The sequence below is a fragment of the Pyrgilauda ruficollis genome, unplaced genomic scaffold, assembly GCF_017590135.1.
Source record: "Pyrgilauda ruficollis isolate IOZ18807 unplaced genomic scaffold, ASM1759013v1 scaffold139, whole genome shotgun sequence".
Taxonomy (NCBI): Eukaryota; Metazoa; Chordata; class Aves; order Passeriformes; family Passeridae; genus Pyrgilauda; species Pyrgilauda ruficollis.
In genome coordinates, this window is record NW_024512432.1 from 1546294 (window position 1) to 1572556 (window position 26263).

General features: G+C 48.7%; 1 protein-coding gene across 3 annotated transcripts in view; it reads right to left on the minus strand.

The window, feature by feature from the left end:
* Positions 1 to 26263, minus strand: part of ANTXR2 (ANTXR cell adhesion molecule 2) — a 79045-nt gene that overhangs the window by 29127 nt on the left and 23655 nt on the right. For 2 of the 3 annotated variants that reach the window (XM_041459617.1, XM_041459619.1), the window contains 7 exons: positions 24396 to 24456; positions 23331 to 23426; positions 20607 to 20676; positions 7822 to 7900; positions 5482 to 5577; positions 977 to 1018; positions 327 to 422 (listed from right to left, as the gene is read on the minus strand). In XM_041459617.1, the coding sequence (XP_041315551.1) occupies positions 327 to 422; positions 977 to 1018; positions 5482 to 5577; positions 7822 to 7900; positions 20607 to 20676; positions 23331 to 23426; positions 24396 to 24456 (540 nt within the window). The remainder of the gene's footprint in view (positions 1 to 326; positions 423 to 976; positions 1019 to 5481; positions 5578 to 7821; positions 7901 to 20606; positions 20677 to 23330; positions 23427 to 24395; positions 24457 to 26263) is intronic. The other variant, XM_041459618.1, reaches the window with a different exon arrangement.

Consider the following 26263-nt stretch of genomic DNA (forward strand, 5'->3'; position numbering starts at 1 on the left):
TTGGGGGACTTATGTTTCACTGTAATTCCTTCCAAAACACGCAGAAAAGGCTCTCACTCTCTCTTTCTCATTAGCGTGATGGAAAGAGCATGTCTTGAGGCAGCTATTTAAAGTCCCAGTCAAATGGAACTACTGAAAGCTGTTCTTTCAGAGGCAAGGTCAGAATTGTTCGATATGGTAACGAATTTTCCAAGGCTTATGCCAGTAGGAAGACAAGCACACATTATGGCCTTGTATTTTCAGTGCACTGTCAAGTCTTTGTTTCCACACTTGCAGCCTCAGAGAGCTCCTGCTTGAGGGAACTGCCACCTCCAAATCATACCAACCTCCATCCTCTTAATTCCCCCAACTCCTCGTCCACCGTAGTAGGAAGCATCCACTGTGGGCCACTTCTTGGAAGGCAAGGGCTCCGGTTCTTCTTCCTGTAAGTACATTCAAATGGTATTTACTTTTCAAAGATGCTTCCACCCACACACTGAATGTCTTTTCCGTATATTTCACTGGAGTTCCCAGAGCGTACCCTGTTGGTTGTGAAAGGGGTGCAAACACTGAGGACAGCAGAGCCTCCAGTGCGTTACTGCCTGTAAGAGGGAGAGGAATTCCCTTCTAAGGGGAATTCCTCAGTGTCTGGAATGACAGAGCAGGGGGAAAATGCTGCCTAAGTCCTACATGCATCTTTAGATGTTGGACAAGGGCTATTCAAGCTTTCTGCTTTCAGTGCAGAATGTGGAAAACAAAGGTATCTTGGAATAAAGGCCTAAGTGTTTCTGTGGATCTGGACTTAATTCAGGCCACACTGAGCTGAGGCAGAGCAGAGATCTGGACTTTAGCAACCCTGTTCTCCTCTGAAGGTGCCCCTCGGGGCAGTCCTTTCTCCGGCAGCACTCGGACAAGGAGCCGGACACGCGGCGCGCAGGGAAGCACAGGGGCGGTTCCATGTGAGCAGTGCAGTAAGATGAGCACCATCAGACCTTACCTCTTTTGGGGCTGACGGAGGTGGAGGGGGATCCTTGATGACCTGAAAGAGCCAAACATAGGAAAGAATAAGGTGCTGCTCTGGCAGCGGCCAAAGGCAACAGACCACGGTAAGAGTGGCCTGTTTCCACCCGAGCCCCCTCGACCGCCAGCGAGCTGGCAGCCTCTGCTGCCCGCTCCCCTGAGCATCCATCAGCGAGGCCTTCTGGAAATCACCACCATCCGTCTGCCAGACCTGCCATCCCTGGCCTGCAGACACTCTGGGCAGACGCGTCTGCCACCGCGCTTCCTGGCCGGATGAGCCTCAGCCGCCGTGAGGAACAGCCAGCGCCGAGACCCCGCAGAGTCCGTGAGCAGTCCCGGAGGAAAAGCGTCCGAGGCCTGTGTGAGGCTCCTGCCGCTGCTGCCGTGCGGCTGGGAGTCGCTGGCCCAGTGACAAGTGTGAAATGCCTTCTGGCAGCTCAGGCTTCACCTCTGGATGTCCTGGACGCTTCCGCAGCCCTCACATTTCCCACCTCCCAGCTCCATGACTGTGCAGTGCCTGCACTGCAGTCACACTCCCACACTTCTGACACTGCTCCGGGTGAAGCCCGCTCCCGGGAGCATTTCTTGCACCTCTATTTAAATCTCCCTACAGTCTCTTCCCGTTCCCTTTGCCACACTCACACTGTAAAGCTCAGAGAATGCCCAGCACTGACAGTCCCAGCAGGGGAGAGGCAGGCAAGGGACCCTCTCCACTGATTTGGCTGAAAACTGAATGCACAGGCACTCCTCCACGAGAAAAGCAGGTTTGCAAGCTAACCTTGGTAAGTTTTTTGGTGACACTGGGCCATGTTTTGGGCTTGGGATTGCCTGGAAATGACTAAAAAATACACCATGAATATCAAGGAGTCCGTTCTTGCTATGCCTTGATATTACAAAAACATATCCAAAACTGTGCATGCTGACAAACAACTCAATGTAATACAGGCTTTAAGTAACTTAATTAATATATGCCTTACTTTAGTCACTCTGTGCTATTTAATTTTAGTACTTTCATTAAACACTGCCTATGAGCAATACCACTGCAGACAGTCAGCATAATGCATGAAAGAAACATATCTTTCTGATCAGTAGAGTCTTCCATCTTGATTTACATTTCACTTCTCAGTGCCACCCAGACAGCTATTACTGACTGCCTACACAGGCTGTGGACTTTCAGCAGTGCATAAAGGAATTCTGCCCTATTGCAGAAATAACTTATGGCACCCCTGGAACCAGCTTTCCACAGCCCTTCAGATTTAAGTTACGGAATTTGTCAAGCTCAGAGCGCTTTGGGTGGATTGGAAAGTGACCTGTGGATTTCAACTTTGAGACATCCCTTGGCTGTTAGGATGTTGCAAAACCATGCCAGACATTGCTTTTCTTTAAATAGCTCCAAACACTTTTTCTTCCCAGTCATCAGGAGTTTCCAGCATACTTAACAGAAAGTAATTATTTAATTAGTGAAACATTCCTGAGAGCCACACTGCTATCATTACCCTAACTGTACATGAAACAGCAACACAGAGGGATCGTGAGACAGATCCTGAGAGATACTTGGATGCTGAGTTGGATTTGCCAAAGCCTGGAGATATTTAATTCTCGCTGAAAGCAATTAGGAGACTGGAAACAGTAAAGCAGCACTTTCTCTCAATGAAGGGACATCTTATTTAATTTCTGTCGTTATTTCCATTTCACCTGTCCCTAACCATCATCCCAAAACAGTCTCTGTCTCTGTCAGGCCTGCCAGCTGTACAAGGGACATCTTATTTAATTTCTGTCGTTATTTCCATTTCACCTGTCCCTAACCATCATCCCAAAACAGTCTCTGTCAGGCCTGCCAGCTGTACGGGAGAAGGTCATCCTGGGTGGATTTGTATGCACCCATATAAATGGCGCAGCCCTTCCCCATCTACAGCTGTGCCACTCTGAAGCCTCACATCTGTCTGAGCACAGACAGCTTTGCCCAGCCAACCTCCCTGTGATGAGGGATGGAATTCCTGCGGGCCCTGTGCCCATTGGGGATGTAGGAATTACAGCTCCCACCCTGACAATCAAGGGAAACCTGACTTGTTTGAGCTTACTTTGGCTTCCTAAGGCAATAGTCAGTGGCAGCTTTTGCTCATCTCCTCAAGTGGAGGATCTAATCCTGTGCCAGCTCCTGAACTTGCTGAAGTTTGAGGGGAAATTCAGTTTAAAGCCAAGCAATCCATTAATTAGCTGTTATTTCTAATGGCTTCAGAAAATGAAACTTGTTTTAAAAGTGACAGTGGTGTGAGAAAATAATCTGCTTTGAGTAGCAGCTCCTCACCCTGCTGACAGCACTGGAATGTCAATGCCTGCATCCTTATGCTTCCACAGGCTCTCACACTCACACACTCGAATCACACGTGCACACACAAGGATTTTTTTCAATCGTGTGATATTCCAAGTGAAATCATTAGAAAGCTGTTTATGAAAAAGAGAAATCCAAGGCACACGTGCAGCTCTGCATGGGGCTGCACACAGACCTGCACAGAGGAAGACCTGAATATTGTAAATTAACTTTCCCCGAGCTGGATTCAGATTGTTTCAGCGACGAAGCCTGTGAATAATGCTGCTGTCTTATCACCCTCATGGAGAGATGGGCTGCTTCCTCAGTTTGTTTGGTGTTATCATCAGCCTCTCCGGGCAAAGCTCCATCTCATTTAGTGAGTCGCAAAAAATGAAGGTTTGAGTTTGGAGAAGAGTTGATTTCTTTACAAAAATCATTAAAAAAAAGAAGTTGGTGCTTGAGGCAGCAGTGCCTCTGATCCACTCATTAACACTTCTCTGCCGCTCCGTGATGTGGGCATTAGGAGATGTCAGCACAGAGCCTACAGCAGCTTGCTGCAATCATATGTTCCACAGCGAAGGACAAGTGACAGAACTGTCACAGTGAAACCCTTGAAAGGGGGGTACAAGGAAGGAAAAGGGAGACTCCCTGTCTCACCCTCTGAGTGTCCATGGGACTCACACCACGGAACACTGAGAGACCAAGCCCCAGCCAGGATGGAGCTGGGCCCACGGGCAGGGGACAACACACCCGCCTGGCTCCAGACACTTGTTCTGCCCACAACACCCTGGACCTCTCTTTTCCATCAGAATCTGACACCTGTGCTCCTGCTCCTTGTTCCAGGAAACCAGGGAAGCAGAGCCAGAGGAAGGGAAGAGCAGGTCCTGCCCGGTCCTAATGCTGCCTCTCTCCTCAGGGACGCTGCCCTGAAGCCCAGGACTACTAAGCCACAAGTGGCCTTCCAGTGATGGATGTCCAAGCCTCATGGGCAGGAGAGAAGGGCAGGAACTGAGCGACAGCAAAACCTGAAGGAAGGATCAGTCTTCTGCAGTAAGTTCAGTGCAACAGCGTGTGGGCCTGGAACGCAGCAGTGCTGTACCAAAGAGGCCTAAGATTACCTTTTCTTTTGGAGTAACAAAATAGTACCCACAGGAGGTGGGAGGAAACACAGAGGGCACAAACATTTGAAGAACTATGGTTTTATAAGGCTGAAAATTGATAATATAGAACTATTCACTGGACTGCTTCACATAAGAATTTTAACTTATGAAGCTGGTGTATGAATCAATGTTAAGTTTTTTAAAATCATAAAACCAGTAGTTTGCTTCTTACTGATTTGCCATGTTCCTTTTTCACAGGGAGGCTCATCATATGAAACAAAGTGGAGGCAAGGTGACTAACAGGAAGCTCCCTGGATTCTGTTGGGCCTGTGCTGTGGAGAATGAGAACAAGCAAAGCTTTTTGTTCTCACCTCAGGAAGCCCGGACTGTGAGGGTGCAGATGGAGGCTGGGATTTCCTGCCCCGGACAGCCAGGGGCCCGATGGACCCCTCGGGTCACAAGGACTGCAGCACGGTCAGTGAGAAGGCAAATTCCTCTCTGCCCCACATTCCACAAGCCCCAGACAAGAACTGGTACGCAGACCAGGGAAGCAATCTCCATTTCCCAAGTCCTCCATGCTGTCCTTGAGCTGGATGAATAATAAACTTCCCCGCTCCCCCAGAAAGGAATGGCAGCAGGCAAGTGATCAACACTGCTGCTGCTGGGGTGAGGACAGAGAGCACACTCAGATAAAAGAGATGGATGTGTGCAGGGATTATGAAAAAAAAATAGGGATTTCCAACCTGAGAGCCCATAATGGACTACAAATACCAATTTTACTGAAAGCAGTTTTAAAGTGGTCCTTGCTGTCAGGGTAACATCTGCACACCATTAAGGCCACCCCATTCCCAGTAACAGCACCGTGCTGGTGCTGGTTCCTGTGCCTGTGACTCAGACAGGCGGGGCCGTGCCCAGTGCAGCCCCAGCGCTGGAGCTGCTCTCCCCAGCACTTTCCTGCCTGTCACAAGCCCCCCCAGAGCTGCCTCCCCATCACTTCACAGTTTCCTGCAGGATCTGTGTTTCCCACCCCAGCTTAGGGTGCAGGGGCTGTTCCCCGGGGTCTGTACTCACCACTTTGCAGCACAGGGGCCAGAACCACCAGAGCAGGCCGAGCGCCACCAGCAGCAACAGCACGAGGACGGCAATGAGCGCTGCCACGCCACTGGACTGCGGAGACAGCAGGGACAGCGTCAGTGCTGCCTCACCCGCTCGCCCCAGAAGCCAGCGATAGTCCCGCTCAGCCCAGGGCTTCCTGCTGATGTAAAACTTGTACAACTGATAGCCCTGAGATCAGAACGAGGCCCAGCTTGAGGAAAAGAGAGAGCCCACTGCCTGCTAGGGAATGAGCCATCAGACACCGACAGGGGAAGTCTCATCCTAAGCCTGTGGATAACAGAGAGGTGCCCTTCTCCTCCATGAGGTCCCAGGTCTCACACATGGACTGGGGAGCTCGCAGGGAGGTTTGAAGGCGTCTCTACAAACAGTGCACCTGTGAGGCTTTGATGCTGATCGCCCAGGCCCCTGCACAGACTGTGGCACACTGACTCCCAGCAGCCACACTGTGGGAACCTGAAGCTGAAGGAGGGAGTGTTCCTGCTTCCAGCAACACTTGAACTACAGAACTGAATAGCCCACCTCCCACGCCTCCAACCCACTTCCTTGGGGTGCCTTTATTCGTACACTTTAGGCTTTTAGAACAACACTGACAGAAACACAACAGCATCTCTACGAAAACAAAAGTTATTCAGACTTCAGCAGAGAGAAAAAGGAAAGGAGAGACCCAGGGAACCACTGAGACTGGGATACTGCGTGAGCAATCCTGACCCAGAGGTGCTCCACTGCACATGGGGGTGGAACAGAGCCATATCCCAGGGGCAGTGAGGCACACAGGTACAGTGGTGCCTGGGTACCTAATGCCGTGTGATTTTGTTTGTTTTCACTGCACTAACGTGTGTTTGTTGGGAGGCTGTAACTTGTAACTCATCTCCCAGTCAGCCATCAGCTGCTCAGCTCCCAGAATTAGTGAGCAGTTCTAGCAGTGACCCATTTCTTGAGTTGCCCATCTGCTACTATGGAAACAGCAGTTCTTGTGTGGAGCCGCCTTTGCTGCAGCACAGGCCAAGAGCAGAAACCAGAAAGAGACAAAAAAGGCTGCTGAGAAGCTCTTCCTGCTGCTGTGCACATCTGTACCTCTCTGCTTCCTGCCAGGACAGGCTGAGCACAGAGCAGCAGAGCTCAGGGGGAAGGCGGTGCCCAGCACCTCGCTCTGAGCTGCTTTGAGTCAGGGCTTTTCTCTTCCTCTCTGGCACTCCTGGCAGCTCTTACAGGGGCACCATGCGCTGCCTCCTCTGCAAGGGCTGCGGTGCAGGCAGGCTGCAGCTGGGCTGCAGCAGCTCCTGTGCTGCACAGCCCTCAGCCACCCTGCTCGGGTGTACGGCTGGCATGCTGCTCACTGACAGAGACCCTGAAACAGAGAACTGTGCTTTGGGCTCTGTGTGTTCCCTCGGCTCCCAGCTCAGTGAGGCCTCCCCTCCTCACACTGCAGGGCTGCACTGGATCTCTGATCTCTACAGCTGCACCAATGGTGAGGTTTTAAATGAATAGAATAAAAATGTAATTTTTTCTCTTTTCAGTTACTGATCTATGGGCAAAGAAATCCTGTTGGGAGCGTGGTGATGGGTGGGTAAAAGAGATTCTCTCTGTGCTCCACGCCCAGTGGAAAAGCTGCTCCCCAGTCACACTTGAGGTAAGACACATTTAAAGGCCCATGTGCACAGCACATGCTCAACAACGTGGGCTCATGTCTCCCTCCACAAATTCCAGCTGTCCTCTGTAATACAAAAGGAATTAAAGGACAGCAAAAAAAAGTGAGAGTAGAAAATACATGCGTTAAGTTAGAACAGTCACTGGCTGCACAAGTGTGTGGTCTCTCCCAGAAGCAGTTTTTATCTCTTCTATAACCTGTGATCAGACTTAGCAGGACGTTCACACTGCCTCCCTCCCGGGCAGAGTGGGACGCTCTGGCCTCTGCTTGGACAGGCTGTCTCCCCGGATGAACAGGAGCTGAGAGCCTACACTCCTCACTCAGGCCCCAGAGTTACAGAGCATTAGCACCTCTGCAGGACTGTAAGCCTCTCCACACACAGGCTGAAGGGCCAAGCTTGTGCCCGTCTGCTCCCTCCAGTCCCACTCAGGGAAGAGCCATGCCGGAATGGGACCCAGCTGACTGTCACACCTGGCCCTCACGACAGGTCTCTGAGGACAGGGAAGCCTCCCAGTACTTGGAAAGACACAGCTCTGCACAGCAGAGTGGAAGCAGAGGTTCTGTGCTCCGAGGTCTTGCAATGGCAAAGTCCAAAAAGAAACGGGGTGTGGAGATTTTACAAGGAGTTACAGAAGCCATGCACTTACACACTCCGAAGCAGTGATGGTTAACGAGCTGGACATGAAAGACTGGCCTTCATTCAAACTCACCAAAACCTCCAGGGTTCTGCCAAGAGACAAAGGAGAAACATGAGCAGCCATGGAAGAGCCAAGAAAGGCTCATACCTGCTGTGCAGGCACTTGTACCTACAGCCTCTGCTCCACAGGGAGTGTCCTCAGAGGGGAAATGGAAGCCTGTGCTTATTCCTCTTTGGGAATAAGTTTGGTCTCCTTGACAAAGAGCTGTCCAAGTAGAGAATACCCCTTCCCCATTCCACAGAGTAGAAAATACTCCCAAAAGTTTTACATGAAATATAGTGAAGTTCAGCTGTAAAAGTAGCATTGTTTTGTCTGTTCCATAACCATCTCCTTAGTCACACACAGACATTATGGTTAAAGATGTCGGATAATTATAAATGGTCAGGACTTGCTATAAATAGCCCCGAACACTGCACACAAATAGTATGTGGTTTACATTTTACAAATTAACCCTACAAGAAAACAACACATGGTGGATGTTAAACAGAATAAGACTCCTCAGCTTCTCTGGCTTGGATTCCCAGGATTCAGACAGTTTATGTTATGCATAGATGTAATTAAATAAAAATGTAGATATCCATGAACTAAAATGATTAATCATTTACACCGTTCTTACATGTCATGAGTTTCTATTCTGGCACAAACACTGCAGTCAATATGGAGTTCAAAGCTATTTTAGCTAATTTGGCTCATTTCTTCTTCAGTTTTAGCAAAAATGAAGTGAGTTGCTTCCACTAAACTCATTTTTAAATTATCTCTGTTCTGAATAATTGATCCAACAGAAAGAATAACTCTGATTTCCTTCTAATTGGAATTCACTGGAATAAGTGAATCAGAACCAATCAAAAAACCAAACCTATTTGATTCCCTTGCACAGCAATGAATCAAACCACAGTGAAACTCTGGTCAATGATGACTATTTTTAAGATGTGGTGCTTTTTATTTTTTTTAATTGCAATTACTTGTTTTGGCATTGTAATGAGGAATTGGGAAATTCCAGCATGAGGATTCTGCTCAGGTTTGGCCAAACAGTCCTGGAGCTTCAGGGCAGGAGGGTTTCCTGCCTCCTCTGGGGGGGAGGAGGACCCCCAGGCTGAGCTGCTCATACACTCCTGCAGCTGCCCCAGCAGCCCTGTGCGCCCTGCCAGCCCTCTGAATCCTGCCTGGAATGCCACTAGTGAGGAATGAGGCTGTTTTGGTAGATGGTCTTTGCTAGCAGATGGAGCAAAACAGGGACAGGAAACACACCTTGATAAAACACGTAAGCCACACTAAAGCAAAGGATCATTCCCTGGCATCCTGGGGACCTTGACATGTCCTTGATCTCACCGGGCTGTATGACACACTCTGTAAAACACACAGATTTCCCACTGCACACCTGGCTGTTGGCAGCGCAGTACCCGTTCCCAGCTGTAATGGCACCGGCTGGACTGCACTGCCCAGCCCCGGTGCCGCGTGCCACGCCGTGCCCGCAGCTCTGCGGCCCTGCTCCCGCTGCCGGCGCGCTGACAGATCCCAGGGAGCAGGCTCACTGAGCAATCAGCTCCAGCACCGACACGCTGCGGGAGGGCAGCCCTGCCCCACCCGCTCCCGCCCTGATACACCGCTGCAGGGATGAGCCACTGGAGATGTCACTGGAGCCCATCATACCCGCTCCGTTCTGGGAGCCACAGAGTGAACTCACACAGATAATTACCTCATCTTCAAAAGGATGAACCTGTCAACACACAAAAGCACTCCTTCCCTGAGACTGTCATGGCTGTTGCGGATACCCAGTACGTCCTTTCATTTCTTGAGCAGCCACCTGTTTGCTGGGCTGTGGGTACTTGTGATTCATGCAAACACTGCCCCTTAAACTGGAGTCCCAGAAAGAGGTGTCCTGTTTCTGCTACTCCTTCACACACAGCTCGGAGACAGACACGTACACAAACACACCCTAGTGTTTACCAGCAACCGGCCATGTGTGTCAGGCTTTCAGCTCGGCGTTCTGCCGAAACTGAAAATATTCTGAGATGAAAATGACAAGCAGCAGCAATCCCATTTCTCAGGCCCCTGCATTTCCCACTGGTGACTGTCACTGCTGTACGAGGGCCGAGTCCCTCCAGTGGAGCTCAGAACAGTCCAGTCAAGAGAACATTCCTGTCCCTGCAGCCAGAGACACAGCCCTTGGGCACAGCCCTTGGGCACAGCCCTGGCTCACCACAGAAAGGTGAGGCTGTACTAGTTTTGTACCAGCACAGATCCCAGCTGAGGGCTGAGCTCTGGAAAGCTGCCACACAGTGGGCTATCTCCTCAGGGCCCCTCAAATAAAGCCCCTCAAGAGTTGGGCAGTGTTGTTGCTGCAGCCCCCCGCAGCACCATCCTGCAGCTGGCACCAGGAACACGCAGAGCTGAGCAGCTCCTCCCCGTGCAGCTGGACACACCGGGCCGCAGGGCCAGGCTCCAGGGAAAGGCAGGGGAGCTCCTCACAACACCAGCAGTGCCCACAGACAGCAGCTTTCCAGGGCTTTGAGGCAGGATGCTCATTCCCATCCTCTGCTCCCTCCTGACACCGTACCTGAGGGAGGTGGAATCAGAGAGCTGGCAAAGGAGCACGAGTAGTGACAGCAGCACAAGCCCTACGGCTCTTCCTCCACCTCAGCCCGAACGTGTGCACCTCCCCAGCAGCCTGTACTTCAAACCCACCTCACTGTACTAGGGAAAACTGCCTTTCCTTTACAGTTCACGGCCCTTCCTCCATGTGGAAGGGATTTTCCTATCCTTTGTCTGTGCAGTATCACTTTTTGGATGGGAACCAATCCTGGAAAACTTAAAGTCTGAAAAGAGCTTTTTAAAAATGTTCTGATTTCTGACCAAAGGTAACCACAAGACTCTTGCGACTTAAAAAATGTTCTGATTTCTGACCAAAGGTAACCACAAGACTCTTGTGACTTGAAGCTGCGTCGGTCCTGGCCCACTGCCCATGCTAATACACAATTTACCCAAAAATGTAACTTGAGGAGACCGAAGAGTCGCAATTCCTCCCCTCATGCCCACTGCTGGTTTATTGTGACAGCAGAGGGATGTGGCCCAGCACCATATGTCCCTGCAGCTCTTGTCTAAAGCCTCCCATTCCCTGTGAAATACAGCTGACATTTCCATCCACGGTAACCTATTTCCAAAGTATTCATTTGCTCCTTACTTTATGGGAAGCTACTAAAAGACTGCCATTTTATGACCCATTAAAAAAAATGAAAAAATTAAATACAATTGTGAAAGACATTTGCTGGAAGTAATAAATAATTTACCTCCAATTTTCACGCACTGAAAATGAAACTGGCGACTGCTCAAAAAGTTACTAAAATCACAGTGACAAAGGTACTTCAGAATTAAATGCCTGCACTCAAACAGCAAAAATGCTGTACACAGGAGGAAGGCAAAAAATAGTTCTGTGTATTTTAAGGGCACTTTCCCTTCCAACACTGCCTTATGAAATAAATGGATAGCTTTATAATACGGGCTCCATCTGACCAACCTCACTCTGATGCCTTTGGGCACTGCTTGCTGGGGTGCAATTAACATTTACCCCTCCGTTCCCCCTGACCCAAGCAGAGGGGACTCGCTCCCTGGGCTCTGCTAACAAACACTCCTGGACCACAAGGATGGCTCTGCATCCAGGGACTCATCCCTGCCCCAGGGGGAGGCAACACACACAGGAAGGGATTTCCAGCGCGGGCTTCTGGGTGTGGTGCTCTTGACAGACCCACAGCCCCAGCTGCACAAGGACAGGGACAGCTCTCCTGGAGCAGGGTTCCAGCCCTGCCTGTCCTGTTTGGTGCGGTGCCACTATGCCATAGGCCAGCTGTGCCCGGGAAGCACCGGGACCATTCACTCAGTGGGAACTGTGCTGGGGACAGGACATGGCCTGCAGTTAGAAGTGGTCAGAGGTGTCTTCCTCCCATCAGCCACACAGGCACAAAAAGGAGCACTATTTTCCTGAGGATAGCGAGACCTGCTCATCCTGGAATTCACTAAGGTGTCTGGGGATTCTGGTAAAGAATTAGTACAAACTTGTCCCCCTGCCCTTCTTGGTGCAGCTTAGCACTGATAGAAATTCACATGATGGTTCTTTAGGATTCCCTGTTGTAACCTCGGAACCCTCTAGGTTTTCCAGCTGCATGTGCAATATGCTGTCTGTCTGGGCTTGACTTTCCACGGAACAGGACACAAACTTTCACTGCTGGGAACTCCTAGGGAATGTGAGAGAACTCACCCACTGTGGGGGAAGCCAGCAAGGAACTACTCTGATCTTGTGGAATCATGGAAACCCGCAGTAGCAGGGTATGAAACATCATTATTCTGTTAAAGCAGACTATTAATTCAGCTCGGGATCCTATGGCCACTGCATGATGTGCAGCACTTAGTTCTGCTCACGCAGTCCTTGCTAATGCTCTGGGAACACTGCGTGCCCTAGGAGGGACATGAAGGACTGCGCCAGAAATTACTACTGATCTTAACACCACATCCATATGGCTGAGGGGCCTGTTAGCCTGTACAATTCATTGAGGATGTTTCCATCTGTGAATAGGTCCCATTATACCCTAATTGTGTCAGACTAAATGTATTTCTAAAATATTTGCAGAAGTTAGTATTTATGACAGACATTAAGCCTACTCCAGCCATATTTCTGGCTTCCCCCCACCTGAGTTGATTTCTCTGGCTATTTTGGAGGGGGCAGGTTGTCCCATGGGAGCACCAGACACTGGGAACCATACTGGTTTTTATTTATGTCGGAACAAAACGTTGTGTAGGGAAATACACCCTAACCCTTACGTTTAATGTGCCTACATGAAACACTTCACCGCAGTGAGTTTGCAACAGGAAGACCTGGTGCAGGTGGGAGCAGTTCTGACCCCCCTGGCTCCTGCCCAGGGCACAGGGGAAGCCCAGCTGTTTGCAATGAGGATAATGCCAATATCCTGCCCAGGCTGGACTGGCCATGGGCACAGCAGCACTGGGGGGGTATTGCCTTCACCTGAGCACCCTGAGGGGCTCTGCAATGGTGAAAACAACAGGGAACAGGTGAAAACAGCCTGTAGCTGACCTGCAGCTGGCATCCTACCAATTGCTGAGCAGCAGGAAGTCAAAAGGGAGAAGCACAGGTGGCTTCCCTTTTGGCTGGTGCTGGGAATGGCTGCATCTCCTACATCAGAGAGGTGCTGGCAAGGCTGGCAGCGCACTGAGAAGCTGAGAGAGCCCAGAGTTCATCCTGGGGGCTGGGACCTCCTGCAGCAGCAGGCTGCCTGCTCTCTCCATTTGATGCATCCCAAAGGACAGCTGGCCTCTGAGAGGTAACTGGGCTCTTTGTGCTTTTGCCTTTTCACACTAGTGACCGGTGTTATGTGAAATGGGAAATATTTTAGTCAACATCCTGCCTCTTAACTTGCCAGTCTTATCTAATTCTCCTTTTAACTGGTCCCCTTGTCTCTGAACAATGTTTTTTTCCAAGTGATATGTAGTCACCATGCAGGTTTCAGACTGAGGACGAAGCCTGGAAAATTGGTCCTTTAACCCATGCTTGCATGCTGACACCAGCTGCCAAGCTCTCGAGTGGCTCAGCACTCAGCGCAAGCACTGCCCCTTACCTTAGTGAGTAATTCAGCTCTGTGGTCAAATGACACCCCTGTCTGCATTGCCACAAAGGCTGTGCTAAGGCTACTTAGTGAACAGCACTACAGAAAGAGATCAGTGTCACTTAGTTAGAGAGAGAACAGAAATGCTCAACACAGCCACAGCATATTAATCCTTTCTTGAGTGACCCTGAAAGACATGTGAGACTGAGCTGCAGCTTGCAAACACTCTGTCTGCCTTTGCTGACAACAGCTTTTCTAAATTTTTACCTTTTTCAGCAGAGGAAGAAAAAGTGACAAAACAAAAATAACAGTAGTAAAGGTAGTCATAGTAAGCAACAGCTCTCCTCCCTCTGGTTTTCAGCTGCTCACTTCCATGTTATCAGAAAACTCATAATTTCTGCACACCTTTCTCAGCACTCGTTCATACAGGCAAAGGGGTGTTTTGCACATGACCAGGACCAAGTTCTGGCCTTGTCTGACTAAACAGGTGATGACATGTGTGTGTACCTGTGTGCACTGGAAATCACAGGGATTTGTGTACTTCAGTACTTGTGGGCAGCTTCTGTGGGAGAAACACCTGGGGGGTTGTCAGGGGCATCTTTAAAGTGTGAGTTTGGACTTTGTGATAAGATAGACTGTCTCAGGTTACTGCTATTGTCTGTTTGTCCATCTGGTAGAGCACAGTGAGCCACAGGTGAGGTGTAACCTGCAGGTGTGCCTAGGTACCAAGTAACCTAATGTTGCAGAGGGGTGTCAGGTGAGCACCCAGAGAGTTCCAGAGTTGGGTGTGTGTGAGGGCAGTGGGACTGCTGGATGAATCCAGCTGTGAGAGGCGTGGCTGGGCCGTTCTGCCAACAACGGGCCAGCAAGGTGTGGCACTGGCTGCTAGGTCCGGAGTCATTGGGAGCTCGTGGCCTGCTTGCAGTGTGAGAGGGAGGTACCACTGTGCCATGCGAACATGAGGCACTGACACTTGGTGCGGGAATGTCAGTGTGTCAGCCCGAGCACTCGAGTGTGTCCTCTGAGAGCACTAATGGTGCCGGATCGGCTCGCATGCTATTCAGATATTTATTTTGTGTTTGCTTGAAGAATCAGGCCAATGTTTTTGAAAGCACATTTAACTATACCATATGCCTACTTAAATCATCCCTATCAAACAAGTTGTGGGTTGCTGCTCTGGTTCATTCTGTTCTGTTTTCCCTCCCTTCCCAATGTGTTTATGTGTATTTATCCAATTTGCTCTGTTCCTCGTGCCAAATGGCAGGTCTGAGATCCCAGCCAGGCAGGGGCAGCTGTGCTATTGTTGGTGTCTGACAAAACAGAGGTCATGGGCTGGGCCTGCAGCTCTAGCTCTAATGACAGCTTGTGCGGGACATTATGGGGCAGTTACAGTGTAAGCAGGGTTCATGTGCCCTCAGAACTAGGAAAAAACCTTGCCCCTTGGTAACTTAGAACTTAAGTCTCACTTTTAAGACGTAATTTCTGGCAAATTAGCCTCTTGCAAAATATTCTGCTGTTTGTTTATTTCATTGCCATAACTCCTTCCTCTGTCTGGAAAACACCCAAGTTTAAACAGCCCCACCACAAAAAGCCAGGACCTGAAAAGCCAGCCAACAGCCTCGGTGGAAGAAAGGGGCTCTCCTGCATGGAGCTGATCCTGGCTGTTCTCACTTCTAAGATTGATGAGTGTTATGAGCTCTGCCAGCCTAGGAAGTAACTGTCCATAGGAAGGAGAAGGCTTTTGTCCTTCCCTCCCTGGAAGGTTGTTCCAAGTCCAGCCTAGCAGTTCCAGGCAGTGACACAGCAAGGCGTGACCATTCCCAATGCCCGCTGTTCAGCAAGAGATCAATCTGCAGGGCTAGGGAATTCTGAACTCTCTGCTCCTTGGGTGGCTCGACACTTTATCCCCTTTTCCTGCTGCCTTCCAGCCCAGAAGGCAGGAGTCTCTAAGCTATTGAGAAGGGTGTTCCTTGGAGCTGCACGCCGGCTCTGAGGCACCAGAGCAGGCTGCAGTGGCTGGGCAGCTGAGGAGAGGAGGCACAAGTCCCTGGGGCCGCTCGGGGAGCGCGCAGCTGCTGCGAGGCGGCCTGGCTCCGGCTGCGGCACTGCCGTGCTGCTCGGCATGGAAAAGGGAGCGCTGGGGAAACAGCACATCTGTCACCCACACACAGCCACAACCTCCACTCAGGGCAGCACCAGATGTGTTTATTCGAGGCATGTACTAACTAGCTACTTAATGGCTTAGAATTATTAGCCACAAGTTAATTAGGCAAACATATTCACCATCAGTCACCTTACAAAGCATCGCTTCTTCAACACTGCTTTTACTTCCTGAGTGACTTTATCAAGCACAGGAAACAGGAGGGGAAAACTACAAATTCCACAAAGGAGCTGCAGCAAGAAATAAATGTGTGAAAGGGGTTCACAGGGTCCTAATGAATGCTGGAGTGCACAGGTAATGCCTCAGCTGAGCGCCTATGCATGCTGCCAGCACAGTGGCACAGGGGAGGAAGCAGCAAGACTTAAGTGGCTGCAGCTGATGGGGAAGAAAAGAGAAGTAACAGTGCAAAAAATTATTCCTTGGTGTAGTTAAATCAAATGTGCAAAGACTGGCTTCCCTGCTGCTGTGTGTACTGGGTATGTGCCTGGAGGTGCAAGCGCTTGCTTGGCATCCTGCCTGCACCATGAATTTGGGACCACCACTGTCCCAAGGGAATGGGCTCTGGTTCCCCAAAATGCAAGACACAAAAGCAGCTGGTCAGTTCCTGGCTCCCAGGTCACAGGCAGCAGTGAATGGAGTCAGGGCAGAAGAGGATCTATCTTTGGGTAGTGAGAGCAGTCAGGATCCCTGGATAGGAGCCTGCCATGACAACCACTCCGGAGAGCACCTTCCAGCTGCTCTCCAAAGGGACAGCTGTCTAGAAACCCAGTGAGGTAATCTGAAGGATGGAGCCCGCAATCCGTTCATCTTCTCTGTATCTCTTTGCTTTCATGTGTCCATGCTCTTCTCCTTACAGCTGGTGCTGGTATTAATAAAAACGACACTTAGAAAATGGAAAGCCAGATTCCAGGTACCCCTGTTCCACTGCCATGGAAACATGTTGCACCTAGAAATCCTAGAGCCCCTAGAGCTGAACGTGAGGCACGTGATGGTAACAGATTACCTCCTGCATTGCTGTGTGCTTTGTGCCAAGTGAGCTGCCCCAGACTCCATCAGCTCTTTGGAAGCTGCAGGTAACCAAGAATTTGGCAATACAGTGGTCATTTTCCTTCCTACCACCCAGCAAATAATTCCTATTGAATCTTTGCTCGTTAAGTGCCACCAGCTGTTTGTGTTGGACAGGATGTAGGAAGCCATAAATGGAAGCTGAAGACAGCAGCATTTGAATAGAGGGCAAATAAGGTCACTAATAGCAGCAGTGTGCACTGTCCCACCTTGGCATGCAAGCTGGTCATCAAGCCGAGGTACCTGTGAGAGAAGTTTCACTTACACTCAGGTTTAGGCTGGGATTTTCCTTTTTTGGCTCTGTTATTCCTTAAGGTTCTGAGCCCAAGGAGAAGGACGCTGCATTCTTCTGTCCTAGCAAAACCTGAGTTCAAGTGCAGGACGCACAAAGATGGAAGCTGGCCAGCACTGCAGCTGCATGAAAAAACAGCCTTCTGTAGTTCCCTGAACTATTTTAAGAACAATGACAATTCCTCAGCCTGTTGGTTCAGTTTGAATAATCCACTGCCTGGCCTACATCCATCCTTTCCTGCCTGACTTAGAGGAGAGTCTGCACAAGACTGGATGTTTGCAGTAGGCACCGTCAGATCCTAAACGTTACTGTGATATTCTATTGAGAAATGAGAGTTTAAATAGACTGAGATAAGTAGTAGTCACACAACTATTCAGTAGAAGCATTTCAGTAAAGCAATGTTTCTTTGTGCTAGTTTGAACTGTAGTTACTGTCATCCACGCACCTAATAAAGGCAAATTTGTAAGTGTTCAGGCAGTGTGAGAAATGCTGTTTTCCCACTGGTGTTCCATGCAGGGCACAGTGGGTTTCACCAAAGGCTGACCAGAGCAGAAGCCAGCTGCAGGTGAAGCCAAGCCTACAGACAGATTGCTCTGAATGCAAACTCACAGAACTTGGGCAGTGAGAGAGCAGAATGAAACTAGCAAGGAATGCAGACTTGTAAAATATCGCTGTTTTTCCTGTACTAGTGTTCAGGGCCAGTGATCACTAGTAGTCTCTTGAAAGAGACAAGGGCTCTGACTGCCTTCCGAGGCACAGTGACAACAGAAAGATGTACAGTAATGGAGAGGTCACAGCTGCCTCTGGCTTGGTTTGATGCTCTCGAGCTGTGGCAGGACAACAAATCCAAGTCTCTGCTAAAAAGGGGAAGTGATTTTCTCTAATATTCTGAGACCCTCAAAATGTGACTTTTAAATGGGCAGTGCAGCAGTATCAGAGTCCTGTTTACTAACCAGCTTGACTGTGTTGTTACACCTGCCACCACAGTGCATAGGTGATCTCCCAAAGCAATTCAACCTGAGTTACCCTCCTCACCTTCCTGCCAGGTGTACATGTACTTTCCCTTTCTGCTTTATTTCAAATTCATAACTTGTTTTATATGGCATGGGTTGCTTGTGTGAAAATCGTGAATAACTGTCAGCTGTTAGCTGATCAGGAGCCTTGTAAGTGGGCTGGGTTTGTAAGCAACTATGGAATTTTGCACTTTAGAAGCAGCATGACAAGAAGGGATTTTAAATGGCACAGGCAGCACAGTCATGTTGTCACCCAACCTCAGGATGATACATCCATCTGCTACAGGGTACTGTGGAAAAGCAGACTGAAAAAAATGCTTGGTTTAATCTACAGCTGGCACTTGGGAAGCTCCAGACTCGATGCAGCCAACAGCTGGGAAGGAAACTGAAACACACCATGGCCAAATTCCAGGAGAGCAGGGGCTCACCAACACAACATCCTGAATACTTTGTCATTTTCTCTATTTCACACAGCTTAGTATTGCTCTGCATGTGAAAACTGCTAATTCATCAGGCAACAAGAAGTGTCTCTGATTAGGAAAAGATACTATGAAACCTGTTACTTGAGTCTTGACTGTTTACCCAGAAACTAAACTGTGGGTTTAAAAGTCACACAGCAAGGTAACTTAGGCTGCTTGTGCTCCATTAATTCCACCCAAAAGAGCACTAGAAAAGAACAGAGCAGTTGTTGCTACATTAGTGACTAATATTAGCTCCACTACATGAGGAATTACTGGGAGATATCCAGCACTAGTCTAGGCTGTGCCAATGGGAAGTTAAGAGTTCAAGTACGTACATATCTTTCATAGCTGTCAGTCTTGTGCACAGTAAACTGCTCAGCTCTGGGCCAGAGCTCCAACTCCTTCAATAGGATGTCAGGGAACTGTGTTTCACAAGGTAACTTGGGAAAAGGTGTTTTGCTGTGAACCTGTAGAACTCCGACTGTATTGTGCTCAGGTGCAGTTCCACACTGCAGTTCCAGGGTGGCAGCTGTGTGGTTCAGTACCACTCCACAGTGCAAGGGAAAATGCAGCATGTGCAACTAACTTGCACAGCTTTAACCTATACCAATGTGCCATGCACTTCACATGCCTTTGGCAGAACTGGCTGATTACATACTCTGGGACAAGCTGTGTGTGGAAAAGCCTTTACAGCATCAGCTTTTAGGGAGCTTCATACTGGGACTGTATGTAATGTATGCTTTGTACTGGGAGTGTATGTAATTTGCTACTGCCCTTCTGGTGTACAGTAAGTGCACTGAAATACCTGGCTGGGGAAGAGGGGTTTGAACCCAACTGATTGACATTGTCCTGATGACAAAATCAGTTCCCTTACAGCTGTGGTGGTGCTGACTGGTTTCAGCTGAGCCAGAGGCTGCAGAGCTGCTGCGCTGAGGGATGCACAGGGATCTGACACCCTGCTGCACGTGGCACAAGACGCATTTGTCACACAACCATGTGAAAAGCAACATCAGGAAACACATTGGTACTGAATCCCTCACCCTCCCTCTGTGCTGCATGCAGCTCTGCTCCATGCTGGTTGTCCCTGCCAGCCATGACACAGCTCAGGAGGCAAACCCTCTGGCCCGAGCCGCCCCACTGGGGTCAAGCACTGAACGTTCTTCCTTCTTTCCAGCTTCCCTCCCCCAGCCTGCTGTTCAACACACAAACCAGATGTGCTTCTGGAGCTTTGCTCTCCATCTGACAGCACAACTGGGGCGGCTGATTGTTGCTCAAGTCAGAAATATAGCTACAGACCAGTCATCTATACAACGTGCTTACCTCTTCAGCTCCTGAACTGCCACACATAAAGGCCAGTGCAGAACTGCTGTGCTTCCTATTGGATTAGCATTAGCCTCATGCCTAGTAAGTCTCTGGGAATAACTACTTGACAAACAGCCAAAGCCTTGGCCCTCCCACAGCACCCAGATCTGATGTGCAGTTTTCTGATTTCAGATTAGCTTAGGGTCTTCAGAAATGTGCACAGTGAAGTCCAAGTGATCATAAGGCCCTGAGGCACCTTTGAGTTGGAGAGGAGGAGGGAAGGATTAGTTCTCCAAGGGCCAGAAGTAATGTGCAGCCCTGGCCGGTGACACTGAGAATAAGGCCAGAGCTGCAGTTTAGCCCCAGTGCTGGAGCTGTTAATTCATTGGATCAGCATGTGTGGAGCAGGGGTACGTGTCCTGACACCTAATTTTAATAATAGCTTGTAAGTGTCAGTGGTAATGTCATCTCTGTAACAGTGGGCCTGAAGAGGATCTGGACAAGAGCATATTATGCCCTGTTAAAACAGCTAATCTGCATAGAACTTATGACAAGCCAGATCTTTTCAGTATTTCATAAACTGGCTGAATATTCATTTTTAAGGCACTGTCCAAATGGGTTTGGTCACAGATGACTACTCAAAGTCCACTCCAAATCTGGCATATACACCAGGGAAATAACACAAAAATGGGGAAAAAATGCAACAACAAACTACCCCCTGTAAAAGCAACAAAATATTGCCTTCAGCCAAACCCCTCCCAGTTAAGGTCAGCTATAATGGTGCCAAATTCCAGCAAAACATGGGCTGGCATTCGGTTCAGTACTTACTGGCCGCTTTTGTACAGGATCGGTGCAGGGCAGAGCAAAAAATCAGACTGTACTGTTTTAGGCCTTTCATCTGAAAAACAAAAATCACATGAGCTTACTGTGCTGTGCAGCTCAGGTGAGGAGCTGCCATGTGAACAGCCATGCTGCTGTGAGGTCCCTCTGTTCCCATGCTCCTTACTGGTCTGTCCTGGCTGAAACTGGCAGCAAGGCAGGCCCAAGGTAAGAACACAGAGCCCCAGAGCTGGCTGTAAATGCCAGGTGAGCCCAGGTTACAGTGCTTATTGGAGCTACTCGAGTCAGCTCGTGCTCTTCCAGAGAGAACACTTCCCAGAATTAACACCATCTTTGTGGAGAGTGAGAACACTATTAGCAGTTTCCTGGTAGTTGGAAGATGAAGGTTTGTTTCTAGTTGGTTCCATCCCTGTGCGTTGCATTGCAGGACTGTTCTATTAGCTGTGACTTGAATGTGTTTTTCTCCACTGTTTCTTCTGCTTTTGAGTCTGTGAGATTTGCAAACCTCTTTCACTTAGAAAGCACCTATCTCTAGAGCACACAAAGCATTTATTTGTAGAGCCTTGTGTCCAGTACAGCATTTCTGTTCTGCAGATGTGAGGAGGGGAGGATGGAGCTTTTTTGCCTCATGTGTCTGCTAAATTCAGTTAGGATTTTTCAGGGGAAAATTCAGTTCCTGTGTGCAGACCCATCAGCCCGAACTTCCCCACTGCAGGACTAATGATTTCTGTGCAAGGATTATTTCCTGACTGTGGGGTGAGAGCAGAAAGTGATCTGCCAGATCAACTTGGAGATGATTCTGTCCTGCATTTCAGGAACAGGCAGACAGACAAGCAGTTCAGGGGCAGCTGAAGGAGGAGCTGTTGGCATAAATGAGCTTTTCATATGTGCTATAATCTGCACTGACTGCTTGGCCTAGATTTGGGGCTAGTTGTGAGGTGGGGAAGAGGGATTAGCACATTGCCATATGTTTTTGTCTTAATGGTATGTTTCATAGATTATTTTTCTATCCCACAGCTCCATTTGGCAGGTTTCCTTTCTAGCATTTGGTAATGGTTCTTTATAAATGCAGAAGGAGAAAGATGCCAAATGCATCCTTTAAAAGCAGGGGCGCTGACACAGTAAGGGTGTGCTCAGAGGCTGGTCCCAAAGAGAGGCCAGGCTCTCAGTGAGGGGAACTCCAACACCACAGATCCTCACCCAAGTGCCCTCACATACTGAGGGTTCTGTAGAGGGGACTGCAATGACACAGGGATGCCTGTCCTTCTCTTGGGACCATCTCCTTCCTCCTGCTACTGCTCCAAGCGCCCCCCACCCTGTCTTCCTGCTCATCCTGGCTCCACTGGCCCCCTTTAGGCGTCCTCTGAAGCAGGCAGTCAGAATCCAGCACAGAGCTGTGGAGAATGACCCCATGTACTGGGGGAAGGACCACTTGAAATGCCCCTGCTTTCTGCCTGTGCTACTCCCCAGCCGCTCGCTGTTGTCCATTGCTGAAGACGTGGACCGGGGGGATGTAAAGGCCCTGGCAAGACCCCATAGAGCAGATTGTGTTTTTATAATCAATACATCACTGTGCCATTCCCCTACCCTCATGTGCTTCAGCACACCCCTTTCTGAAGCCAAGAAAAAACAAGCAGCCCAGAGCTGTAGTTGGCAATTCTCACATCAGATGGTAGCAAGTATTTGTGGGCAATGGGAAGCAGAGGTGACAATTGTAATGGAAACTGAAGGGAAATTTATACAAGCGGAATTGACTTACACAGGCTGCCTGCATCCAGAACTACTGGGTTACCCTGTTATACTGCCAAATTATTGTAGGTATTTAACAGGCAGGAGAAACTGGCAGCCCACTGCAGTATATACAGTTTCCAGGCTAAGGAAGACACTGCACTGGAAACACAAATTTGATTGTGCAGGAATTTAAGACAGGCTAATACAGAAATCAGACACTAGGCAGGGAAAAAATCAGTTGTAGTTTTTCCTTGAACTTCTTTTTTGTTTTTTTTCCAGTCTAGCTGCCTTCTGTGGAATTCTGTTTAGATCTAGAAGTTGGATGTACTTATCCTAGCCATCCATTTGAGCTTCTGGATAGAAAAAGCAAACTCACATATAAGCTAGAGGAAAGTGCCAGTACCAGGTGTCCTGCTTACCATCTGAAACAGAATTGCTTTGTGCTGTGGCTGCAGCAAGCCCTGATGCTGGGCAGACGGAGCTCATGGACCATGACAAACAGACCACTGCTCTGACCTGGCCTTTTTCTATGCTGTTGCAGGAGGAGGACTGACCTGCCCCTGAAACCCACAGCACACCTGGCACACCACCCAGGACCGGCAGAGACCTTGCAAAAAACAAGGTAAGCACCTCTGGGAATTGCAGTGAGATGTCTTGGCCAGGATTATCGTGCAGAAAGGGACCTCAGTCAGTACACTGCAGCCACGGGCTGGTTCATCAGCAAACATCTGCTTGCCCAAACGTCAGGAGCCAAAGAGTTCTCACCATGCTAATGCCTGCAGCAAGGGGGCTGCCAACACTGCTCACAGCTAAAGGCACCTGATAGTACACTGAAACCACTGAGCAGAGTGTGAAACAACCTTCCTCCCTTTACTAATCCTCTGAGCTCTCCTCCTTTTTGCTATTTTTCTCTCTGAGTTTTCATGAGCTGAGGTAACTACAGGACTACACAGGCAGACGAGGGCAAACATCTGCACTTACGGATTGTTGTTCCGTTCACTTGATAGGTACAAGTCACACTGTCGTTTCTCCCACCAAGGGTTAAGCCGCTTCCTCTGAGGACAACCTGGAACTCCTCTGGAGGGGAAAGCAAACACACAAAATCACCAAACTGCAGTAAGTTACACTTAGACCGCAGCAATCTCATTTAGCCTGTGATAAACAAAGCACAACATAGCAATGCTTCCAACTTAGTGAGAACTCCTTTTTTCCTGAACCCTTGTGCTGGATTCTCCTTATAAATCAGCAAAGGCAAGATTTGCTCACAAATCTTTATTGAGACAGCCCTCTGAAACTGGAAGCAGATTCAGGCTATCAACATGATCCAGGGCTCAGCTGCGTAGTAAGACACAGTTTCTCAGTGAATGAGAAATGAGAAACAGGGGACTTAGAACAAGACTCCCCAAACCCAGACCAGGCTCACTTGAAGTACCAGATGAAGAAAACATTTCTCCTTAGTACTACTTCTCTGCAAGCTGCCTAAGGGCCACGCTATCTGTGAGCTGTGCAGAGGAGGAGTGAAAACAGTTTTTTTTTAACCAGGGCCACTGACTTCATCCAGAGCATCCACATTTTAACAAAAATATCCAAGTAACGTTTTGCAACTACCTTATTTTGATTGATCTCCAACTGTGTGTGGATTATGACGCTTAGAAAGAAGACAAGGCCTTAAAATTCTGTGCAACTCTTCTATTTCATTAATCTATTTCTCTTGCTGCCCAAAAATGCAGTCATGTGCTTTGTTCTCACACTCCACAGATTTTGAGGCAGATCTGACACAAGTGCAGAGCACACTCAGGGGAGAGGGGCGGGTAAATGCTCTCCAACTTCCACGTGCATTACCCAAGCTATGGAAGCAGGCCCTGGGGGTCAGCTCCTCTGAGGAGAACAAGAAAGCAACAGAGAAATCTCACATTTCTCTAACTTCTTGAGGACTTAAGTTAGAGATGCTTTATTCTGGAGACATGCAGTTTTCCTTTGGATAAATTAGGGGGGAACCACAGTTCCATAATAACGGTATAGCATATTAAAATTATAAAACCTTACCTCCTACACAGACACTGGATGGCTCCAAATATAAAATCTCAGTGCACGATTGTTTCAAAACCTATTGGAAAGGAGGAAACAAATAGTCACAAATAGGTTTCATAGCACTATTTCAATGAGCAATCTTAGTTTAAAACAAATGCTTTTCCCTAGAACACACACACAGCTACAGGTTTGGTTTGCTAAGTCTGACTTTGCAGGACATTGCCTGGAGCATGAGCAGCTCCTGCACAGTCAAGTCTAGGAGTTCCTAAGGCTTGGATTAGTTTGTTAAACTCCGGAGAGCCTTTAAAATATAATGATGTCCAGATCCCTATGCTGATTTTCCATGAACCCCAATCCTAGTGTTTAAGCCAAGGATTAATCACAAGGAGCCTGATCCAAAACCTAACCCAGTCAAAAGCAGTCCTCCAACAATGAAGCCTGCTCAAGCCAAGCGCGCGTTACTGCGAGTGCTGGCGCCTTGCCCTGCGCGGAGAGGCACAGCGACAGCGGTGTTCCTGACTGCGCTGCCTGCCGCTGGACAGGCATCTCACTTCAGCTCTCCTGTTCCAAGTGGGATTTTTAGCAGGCATTCGTAAACATTTTGTGGCATCAGTTCAGGTCCCTGCGATCACGTGCACAGCAGAGTCCTGTTACTGTCCCCTCTCTAGCTCCACTTGCCAGGTGTATGCCTGCTGCTGAGCTGCCCTGACTTCCTAGCCATGTCCCTCTGTCTTACTCTTAACTCCTGCCTTCCTCCCAGGAGGATTCCTTGCACTCTGTGATGTTTCCCAGTGGTTCATGTTGCTACACATCCAGGCCCAGCAGAAACAATCATGTAGGCACTGCTCTGACAAGAAGCACGCCAAGCTCCAAGGAAGAGAGCATCTTGCCTCACTGAACACTTCCCATATTGTCTCTCTCCCCACAAACTGTTGAGCACAAATTAATTTTTTAGTGCTTTAAAACCCGTGTTAAATATTAAGTGGTATTTTAAAGAATAGAGACGTCGCAGGCGCGTGCATTTGGATGAGACACAGCAACAGAGATCTTAGGAAAGAATGTAGCCTGGAGTTCAGTGCAAGCCAAGCAGTTCCTATTAGCCAAGGATCTTGTTTCCAAAAAAGGGCTTCAGCCTTTTGATTCCTATTGCAGTGTGGAGAGAAGTTATCCCTGACTGGTTTGGGGGCTGGGGAATATTTTGTGTAGCATTTTACTCCTTTGCTGTAAAAGCATGTTCAGTTGTTTTCACTGAAGAGTCAGACAAATAGCTCAAGTGAAGCTGAGACTAGAGGCCAGCTTTCTGTGAAGTCCAGATCCAGCAGGTGGCACGGAATTCAGTAATTTTGTTTTTGCTTTTAGAGGGAGAACCTTCCAGCCCCTCTCCTGGCTCCATTTGCCCCGTGTCTGAGAAAGGGTCAATGATATGACCTGGAGGCTGGGGAGAGGGGAAGACAGTCTGGGACAGGACCTGACTTCCCTTGCAAAGCAGTGGTTCTCTAGTTTCATTACATCCCAGCGTGCATTTTCTAACAATGTGATTCCAAATGCAATATAAATCAGGAAAAAACCTACCTGGATATATTTAACCACCTTTGGATTTAAGAACAAACTGGGGGGGCAGACACAATAACCCAAACTGAGCTGAAATACGGTGTAGATAAAATGATCACAAATCATGAACAAAAGCAAATTTCAATACAGGGGTCAGAATACACTGATCTCCTGCGTGGAATCCATTTTCATGCATGCTCTTGGCTAAAGCAGAAAATTCCAGATGCTAATACTGATCGTAGAAATAACTGCTTCGACAATAATTTTTCACAATTTTTATTACTGCCGTCCTTTGCTTAGCTTAAGCAAGCTGCACTGTTTAGAGACTCTCT